Here is a 9,255-nt window from a genome sequence, read left to right on the forward strand (position 1 = left end):
CTGAGTCTAGGACATCCTCAGAAGATTCCTGATTCCTGCTTTAGAGCCTCTTGGCAACAAAATTGAAACCTTAACATCTTGACTTCAGGAGGGGTAATGTTAATATATGCACCCATCAAGTTTTGAGAACCTGACAACAAAATGCCTTCAGTTCACAGAAAGGCAGTTTTGCTACTGCTTGCAAAGTTGCACCTAGGAGGCATCAAAATAACAACCCACAAGCTCCTTCTGCAGGATGAACACTTTCAGGGCTGTCCTCTCCCAATGATGTGACATTCCTGCAGGTTTAGTGACCTCAGGCAAAACTACTAAAAACAGCTGAATTGTGGCAACTGGCACTGGCTCCCAGAGGACAGAAGGGTGTAGTGTGGCACAGACCACACAGGAGCCATCCCTCTCTCTCAACACACAATCCTCCAGTGCTGCACAACCCCTCAAAGAGGCAGAAGACAAGGCTGTCCAAGAAGCAGTCTCGTACTGCATCTGTCTTTCTAGGGTTCCATTCACAGCAGGCTGTGAATACTTGACTGAAGCACTGTTTCTTTTGACCCAACCATTTTATATACGGTGTTTCCCCAGAATTTCACAGGACAGCAAATACAAGGTAATGTTCCATTTGAGTTTCAACAGTTCATTGCTCAGATGTAAAAAGTCTGTTCCAAAACAAACAAGAAATTATAAAATATAATATCCACATATTTATACCTGTAAATTTATTCCTGCAGGAAACTTGAGAGATGAAACAAAACTTAAAAGAAGCATTTTATTTCACTTCAAAACATGTTACTTCTGAACAAACTTAAAAGGTCAAAAGCATTTAAAAGTTCTAATGGTGGTGGCTTAAGAGGAATCTTTCCAATTGTGAACTCCTTTGCTTCAAACTGTTGCCACTCTTCAGCTGATAATTCGCTCTTGGGTGTGAATAACTTCTCTGAGGCAGGGCTAGAGTTGGTGGCTGCAGCAGAGGCTGAGGTGACAGGATGTCCAGGGGCACTGGCACTCTGTCCAAACAAAGCAGCGCTCGAAGGCGAGGCAGAAGTGGCTACGGCGGCACTCAAGGCTCCGAAGGCTGGGAGCGGAGTGGTGCTTGCAGAGTTCACAGCAGAAGCACTGCCAAAGCCTGAGAAGCCAGAAGTCCCAAAGCCCCCAGCTGTGGCAGCTGTTTTAAAGGAGAAGGAGGCTGCAGATGGAGCGGCTGGGCTACCAAACCTAAGAGATTGGGGTGCACTAGGAGAGGACGTCACCCCAAATGCAGGAGGATTTCCAGCAGCAGAAGAGCTCCCAGCAGCAGGGCTGCTCCCAGATGATGCTGAACTGATGAGGCTGGAACTGGTTTTAAAGGAGAAGCTGCTGGCACTGGTGGTGCTGCTGCTGTTCACAGGAAAGCCTGCAAGTAGAGAATTTATGAAAAATACAAGAATGAGTACCCCCAGGGATACTAAACCACTGCTGCATTTCAAAGATGCGGCAGCAGCAGCAAACTACAGAAAATGCTTCAATGTTTTGGTTCTTAGGACAGGAACTTACTTGACAGCCCAAAGCTTGAGGTTTGCTGTCCTCCCATTCCAAAGGCAGGCGCTGCTTGAGTGCCCATGGTCTTGAAAGCAGAGAGCTGAAAAGATTCCAGAGGCATACATGAAAACTAGATTCCAAAACAGAGAACTCTCTCTCAGTAACTATTTGAAACAAAAATAGAGCTGCCCAGTCCTATTGAATCCAACTCAGACCATGCTGGACAGTCATCACTCCTCACAGCTGCATGCTCTTGCAGTGCTTTAAGTGCTCCAAGGCCATACACAGTCTTCTCTGTGAAACCCTCCAGAAATGCAAATCTGTTACAATTGATCAGTTGCTGCCTGTCAGTCAATGACCTGCTCAGCCCTGGGAGCTCTCATTCTCACCTCTTACTCTTCCATTTTGTGCTCTGTGACTGTATTTAGGGCACAGCTTTGACTCACTCCGTTCTCTCTCCTCGGCACATCCCGTCTCCTGTGGTAAAGCCCAAATCCTGCTTGCCCACCTTCAGCACGAAACAGACCAAGGGCTGGGATCATATTACTCAACCTTTACTGCACTTCATGCAGACTGCACTCAAATAAAGCCACTTCCTCTGTCTCCCTGATTGTTTCCTATGGGCTTTAACTCAAGCATTTGCTTCTGAAAAAACATCTCCATTCACAAGTGTTTGTCACCTTCCCAGGACCAATGCCTCTTTCTATCTTCAAATGTTATCCAAAGGGCTTCTCTCCCACCTATCTCTCAATTCTGGCATTAGCCAAATGCTCCACTTATCCTAAGGTGGCCTGGAGGGCAATTCTGGTCCGGTCTGCTGATTCTCTCTCGGAAGAGTCTGTATCAGCACATGGGAAAAAAGGTGGGGTGGGGATTGGCCTCTTCCTGGTCACATACACGACCAGATCAGCTCTGGTTGCTTTGGTGTGGCTTGCAATGAGAGTATTCCAAAGCTGGGATCCAGCTGCTGCCTTGCTAACATGGAAGCACCCCTACACACTTTTTTCCTCAGTTAACTGAAGGGGGTTTATGATACCCATGGCAATTCACTGATTTCAGGACTCCAGAGAACATGCCCAGGTGGCACATCACAATTGCCACATCTCTGAAGTCTTTGTAACCATAATTAACATCTGTGTAAATTACTTCATTAAAAAATGACATCAGGCACAGAGACATGTTGCCATTCGTGAGCACTTACCAAGGCTGCTTTTGTTGATGCATTTAAAGGTTTCAACTGAAGTAGCCGATTTTTCCATTGTAGTGCTAACTTTTGGACAGCATCTATCTGAAAAGGGGTAAAGAAAAGCATGCTTTTATTACTGAACACTTAAAAACAAAAGAGTCATCTGACAACTGAATGGAAAAAAGATATCTAGAATTAGAAATGTCATTGACCCATGGAGCTATTTTCTTTCCTGAAACTTCAACGTGAGAGGCTGATGTCTTTAGTTTTTAAGAGTTTAAAGGACTATTGTCCTTAAATCAATCCTTTTACTTTACATAGGGGTAATATTAAAACAAGTTCTGGGGCTTTTCAAATCCACGTTCTATTTTTTTTCTGAATTAGATGCTTGGGGAAAAAATATGACGCAAGACAAGATATGTAAGTTTTAAACATATGAGAACAGACTCTTCAATCTGGCCTTTCCACTTATGCACTCAGTCACTAAGCTGAAGTCCAAAGATTTACCTCCGCTTCTTCCACATTTTCAGAAAAATAAATACCCACTTTCAAAACACTGTAATTCTGAACAGTTCAATAGAATCATCCTAAAATAGTTAGTTTTGATGAAATTAACTTCCTTAATTTAAATCAACCCCCTTTGCGTGATCCATCAGAAAACTGCACAGAATAGTGCAGCAATAAATGGTATCTTTGTATTGATAACTGTGATTTAGTTTTAAGCAAAAAACTACAAAGTCTTCAAACAACCTTTCAGGAATTTCCAACCTGAATTTCCTACATTTACACTGAAGTTTAGCAACACATCTAATTTGATGCCTGGCCTAATTGAATTTTCCTTAAAACATACACAAATAAAACACCTAGTGTCACAAATGCCTGTAAAAATGGAATGAGTAATCTTTTTGTAGACAAATTCCTTAGTTTTTCAAAAGAGTATTACATCACAAACATCAATAATTCTTTTTTGTCTAGTCACATGCCGGAAGATCATGTTGCTTGGTATCTGCTCTTATACAACAAACTGGAAAATTCAGATTTTGACCCAGTTTAAGAATAGAAACATGGAAAAGACATGCTGTACTTTAACATTTTGTAAGAGAACTGTATCATAGAGTTATCATCTACACACTGAGAGGAAAACTTGCATTTACTGCTCTCAGACTTGCACTTAATGCTTTGATGAGATCACAGTTTATTTATTTTAATAGCCATGTATAGCATACTGTTTATTGTTTGTTATTTATTATTATTTGGGTTTATTATTTTAATTGAAGTTTAAAAAAAATTATGTATCTCCTGTCTCTAAAAATGCAGTTCTGGTAAATCTAAACATATGAAGCAAGAGTGGTGACGAGAGCAATTCCTTCTGTAACATAGAACCAAGAAGAAGAGGGAAGAGTGCGTGTAGTTTCAATTAATTTGTACTTGCATCTATCCAACAGCCTAATTTCCTTCCTGGCACAACATTGAACTCTGCAACTTCCTCGATATTGACAGGACTACAAGGAAGGAATGATACATATACATTGAAAGATGTTTTATATAAAAACATATGCCTTACTTCCAAATGAGTATATCCCTATCTATTTCTAGAAAAGAAGTATCAGCTATTTTCATCATTATTCCCTGCAACAAAGGTATGTAAAAGAACAAGGTCAAATGAACTTGCCCAGTCTTCTATTTAAAGCACCAAATAATGACCTATACCAATCAAACTGACTAAGAGCATATGAGGCATTCAACTGTTGAGACAGGATTCAAGCAACTTCTACAAATAACGCACAGGAGTGGGGACAAGATTAAGTCAAGAAGTGTCTAGCAGCTATTTGTGCATTTGCTTGGATGCACCGCAGTTGAAAAATATTTTGGCATTCTGATCATCTCCTAGAGTTGGGAGATAAATGAATCAAGAGCTGTCACCTGAAGAACAGTAACAAGTCCTGTCCCAAGAGTGTCCCCACCAGCCAACATTTTTAAAATACTTACATAATTCCCAATGATATTGTTTGCTCTGCTGTCATAATACTCCAGACGCAGTTCTTCTGGCGAGACATCTGAAAAGCCTGCAAGGGCAGGAATAGTCAAAAACCTCCAAGAAAACAGATTCATACTTCCAACTGCCCTCTACAGTTACAAAGACATGGACCTTGGTACATTGTCTGTCTTAAGAGAGTTATAGTCAGAGACAAAAAAAAAGATTCATTACAAAATGTCAGAGGTGTGAACGTACAAAATGAATTTGCCATCATCTAATATTCCTTTCTGTTGTATCACAAGGTAAATCATCACCTTGCAAAGCGTTGTACAGAGGTACAACAGTGTGGGAAAGTCACAGAAACATCCTAAAGAGCTGCAATAGACAACACTGAAAACATTACCTACCTGAGACATTCAGCTTTTCTTTCATTGGTGAGTAACATGAAAATATCCACTGTCCAGAAGATTCCCAAATTTCCATGTCTTTCACTACACATTCACTAACAAACGAAGTAACATCACAGATGAAGGTGAAATTACATGGTCAAAACAAAACCGCCAGTAACAATTGCCTGGTTTGAATCCAAATTCAGAGTCAAAAACCTGCTACCATGAAAACCAAGTGTTTTCTTAATGTAATATTAAAAGCAGTAATGGAAAGTGTTTCCAAAACCTTGCTTCTCTGGGAAATCAAACTGTCTGCTGGTTCTCAGTACCTGCCCTGCAGCTGCAGATGCTGGTCACTCTGAACTGACTGAACATACACCTCTCTCTGTGAAACCAGGTTTCAATAGCTTTGCTGTTGGCAGAAAAATTTGTTGTCTTAAGTGTCAGAGAAACCAAGTAAAATCATTAATTTTCTTAAAGGGGCTCTGACTTATTTTCAAGCACTGAGATCTGTTTCCTTCCTTATCCTCCTGCCCACAACTTAAATACCACACCATCTTACTAATCTTACTTAACATCACAGCTGTCTATCCGCCCAGCCCAGGTCCCAAACAAGAATCACATCCTCCCCATGCCAGCATCGTTCCAGAGAACCAAATGAAGTCATGTTCTCTATGTTTCTTCCTGTGTCCCAGCTTCCCCCTCACAATCCTGTCCTCTGCATTATCTCTAGGAAGTCAGTAAGCTTTCAGTAAGACAGGACTATAACTCACAGAAGTCTCTCCTCTTCATCTTTAGAGCCATCAGCAACACTTTGACTGCTGGCTAATGCAGAGAACCTGTTCTGTGAAAAGTCTGTATTTCTGCTGCTGCCACCTGACGATCCAAAGTCAGAGGAGCCAAAGAATCCTCTTCCGTGATCTCTGCTGCCACCCCATGTATCAGACTTGAAGGAAGATGGCTGGATAACATTACTGTATCTCTGGTTAGAGGTACCCCATCCTCCTCCTCCTCTTCTGCTAGTAACTTCCAATTAAAAAAAACAAACAAACAAGCAAACAACAGAAATTTTTAATCATTAAGATATGAATCAACATCAACAAAAACTGCAAGTATAACTAGTTTTACAGTGGCAATAAGAAGTTTGAAATGAAAACGTAGATTTTCCTAATGAGTTCTCATTATTTAGTCAGCTTAAGCTAGTGAGTCACCCAGGGTAGTTCTCAAGTCCTACTTCTCAAAAGGAACCGTTTGGATTGGAAGGCGCCTTTAAAAGTCATCTAGTCCGATCTCCCCCCCTATGCCTTAATGAGCAGAGAGACACCTTCAGCTAGATCACCGTGCCAACAACAATTTGTGGCACTGCAGAAAGACACCGGCTCAGTTTTGCTTAGGTTGTTTCATGAACTACCCCAGCAGAAAAAAAATTAAATTTAATGCACCATAAATTTATGTTAGGGGCTCCTGCATCCGTAGTTACAGCAGGGGCTCTGCTCCAGCACAGGGAGCTCCTGACTTTCGTTTTGAGACTTTGGACACACCTGTGCGTGTTGTTACATGCAAACCCCGACCCTCTTTCCCACAGGAATAATGACAAGCAGCTGCAGTGAGTTCCTGCCGTGCCATCACTGCAGCCTTCAGCTCCCTGTCATGCCCCTTTCATTCCTAAAGCTCCCAAACACCCAGAGCTGATGAGAATGCAAACAGCCTTCACTGAGTACAACACTCAGCTGCTCGCTGCTCATGAGAACAGTCCTCCGAGTCGCTTTCCCACTGCCTTGTGGCACATCCCGCAGTCACAGAATCACAGGATCAATTATGCTGGAAAAGACCTCTGAGACCACCAGTTCAACTATGACCAAATACCACCCTGTCAAGTAGACCACGGCACCAAGTGCCACATCCAGTCTTTCCCTAAACAACCCCTACGGACAGTGACTCCACCACCTCCCCCGGGCAGTCCATTCCAACGCTTCGTCACCCTGTCTGTGAATGCCCAACCCAAACCTCCCCTGGTGCAGCTTAAGGCTGTGTCCCCTCCTCCTGCCACTGGCTGCCTGGGAGAGGAGGCCAAGCCCCACCTGGTCGCAGCCTCCTTTTAGGCACTTGCAGAGAGCGATAAGGGCTCCCTCGAATCTCCTTTTCTCCAGGCTACACACCCCCAGCTCCCCCAGGCGCTCCTCACACCACCTGTGCTCCAGACCCTTCGCCAGAGCTCAACTCCGCGAGTGCCGAACCAGAGGCTGCTGCCGACAGCCCCGGCCGAGACCTGCCCGGCCCGCTCTGCTCCGGAGCTCCTGCCGGCAGCGGCCGCACCGAGCGCCCGGGACGGGCAGCCCCGCGTCCGGGCAGCCCGCCCGCCCCTCCCCGGCGCGGTGTGGGTACCGTGGGCCGGGGGTGCCCCGGGGCGGCCGGAGCCGCCGCGGGGGTGCTCGTTCCAGCAGCGGTCCCCGAAGCGGCAGTAGCCCCGCAGGAAGAACTGGCAGACGCCCATGGCCGCCCCGCCGTCGCGCGGCTCTGACGTCCCGGGCGTGCGCCGGGCGGGCCGCGGGGCCCGCGGGTGAGGAGGTCCTCAGGCCCGGAGGAGAGCGGGCGGGAACCACGGTCCGCCACCCAGGAGCGAGACGTAACTCCAGTGACACATAAATCCAGTCAAACCAGGGAATAACACAGTAACAAGCTGCTGCTAAAGCCAAATACGGCTTTGATTTGTGCTGTGCAAAGCTTCAGTCGCTGACACAGTGAAATACCCGCCCCTCGGCTGTAACCGCCCCTTACTCACTTCAGCACCTCCACACAGCCTGCGTGGTAAAACACTTGGGTTCTTTATCTTTAGGGGGAGACTAAGGAATGTATAGCCCATAGCTACAGAATCATCAGGGTTGGAAGGGATCTTTAGGATCATCCCGTCCAACCACCAACCCATCACTACCACTGTAGTCCATAAACCACTAAACCACATCAGCCAGCACCAGACCGAGGTGCCTCTTACACAGCCCTAGGGATGGTGATGTTGTCTGAAAAAATCGGATTCCCTGCCCAGTGACAAGCCAATAATTACACATTTGAAAGACTGTTTATTTCAGAGTTGCACAAGCCTGGGTGCTAGATGGTATTGCACAAATTGAGCACACCACCTATCAAAACTTTTTGGTGTTTAATACATTTTAGCAAACAAAGGAATTAATGCTCATTGGCTAGAAGTTACTTAGCTCTCTTATTAATTAGCATTCTATCTTCTATTAGTTAATTATTCTCTTGCTTCTTATGCCAGTTAGTCTGCATGCTCAGTCTTTCTCTTCTTGTGGGCCTATGGGTTTCTTGGGTTGGTGGTCCATGAGCCAGTGGTGGCAGATCTCCCCCGATGGAATTACCTTTCACCCAGTCAGAGTTGGTTTCAGCACAGTTGCCAAGTTGTCTTTATTAATTTCTTCCTTATCTTGGGAGTTGTGCCAAATGTCCTAGTGGCCTGTAAATTCTGCATTCTTTGTATCCACTATCAGTGGCATGTCCTTCTTCCCAAGCTTTGTTAACCTCCCCTAGGTCTGAGATCACTGAAACATGTCCAGCTCTGAACTGTAACAAGGCAATTCTACCTCCAAGTAACTTGTTTTTCTAACACATGAACATCATTTAGAGCTTGCTAGCTGCTATCTGATTCAGGGATTAAATCTCCCTTCTTGTTGATTAGGCTTGAAAGTATTTAAAGACAAATCATTAAACAACATCCTTTCTTAAGAAAATTTTACATATTCCGCATACTGCAACAGTGACTCCACCACCTCCCTGGGCAACCTATTCCAATGCCTGACCACCCTAACAGTGAAAAACTTTTTTCTAATATCTAGTCTGAATCTCCTCTGTCTCAGGTTAAGGCCATTTTCTCTAGTCCTGTCACTGTAGGTACAGTACAGCTTCAGATTGTTTTGTTTATATGGGAGATGTTGACCTGTGGCTGTTTGAAGTGTTTGTTACAGCCGCGTAACAAAGATCTCTGTGCACCAGGCACAGCATCGCCAGCTGGGCAAGGGAGGGGATTGTCCTGCTCTCCTCTGCACTGGGGCAGCCTCACCTCCAGTGTTGGGGGCAGTTTTGAGCACCTCCATATAAGGATATAAAGCTGTTAGACAGCATCCAAAGGAGGGCAACAAAGATCATGAAGGGCCTTGAGGGGAAGCTGTATGAGGAGC

General features: G+C 44.6%; 1 protein-coding gene across 2 annotated transcripts; it reads right to left on the bottom strand.

The window, feature by feature from the left end:
* Nucleotides 1–749: 749 nt before the first annotated feature.
* On the bottom strand, nt 750–7,586 carry NUP42 (nucleoporin 42). 2 transcript variants are annotated; one of them, XM_048303472.1, is made up of 7 exons: nt 7,451–7,586; nt 5,839–6,091; nt 5,084–5,178; nt 4,688–4,764; nt 2,714–2,800; nt 1,528–1,612; nt 750–1,387 (listed from the first exon to the last, which is right to left on the bottom strand). In XM_048303472.1, exons 1-7 carry the CDS (start codon nt 7,557–7,559, stop codon nt 774–776), a joined length of 1,320 nt encoding a protein of 439 aa, XP_048159429.1. In that variant the 5' UTR covers nt 7,560–7,586; the 3' UTR covers nt 750–773. The 2 variants fall into 2 exon arrangements, with proteins under 2 accessions (XP_048159429.1, XP_048159440.1); XM_048303483.1 differs by having other exon boundaries at nt 5,839–6,084; nt 7,451–7,585.
* Between the last annotated feature and the right edge of the window lie 1,669 nt (nt 7,587–9,255).

The sequence above is a fragment of the Corvus hawaiiensis genome, chromosome 1, assembly GCF_020740725.1.
Source record: "Corvus hawaiiensis isolate bCorHaw1 chromosome 1, bCorHaw1.pri.cur, whole genome shotgun sequence".
NCBI classification, from domain to species: domain Eukaryota; kingdom Metazoa; phylum Chordata; class Aves; order Passeriformes; family Corvidae; genus Corvus; species Corvus hawaiiensis.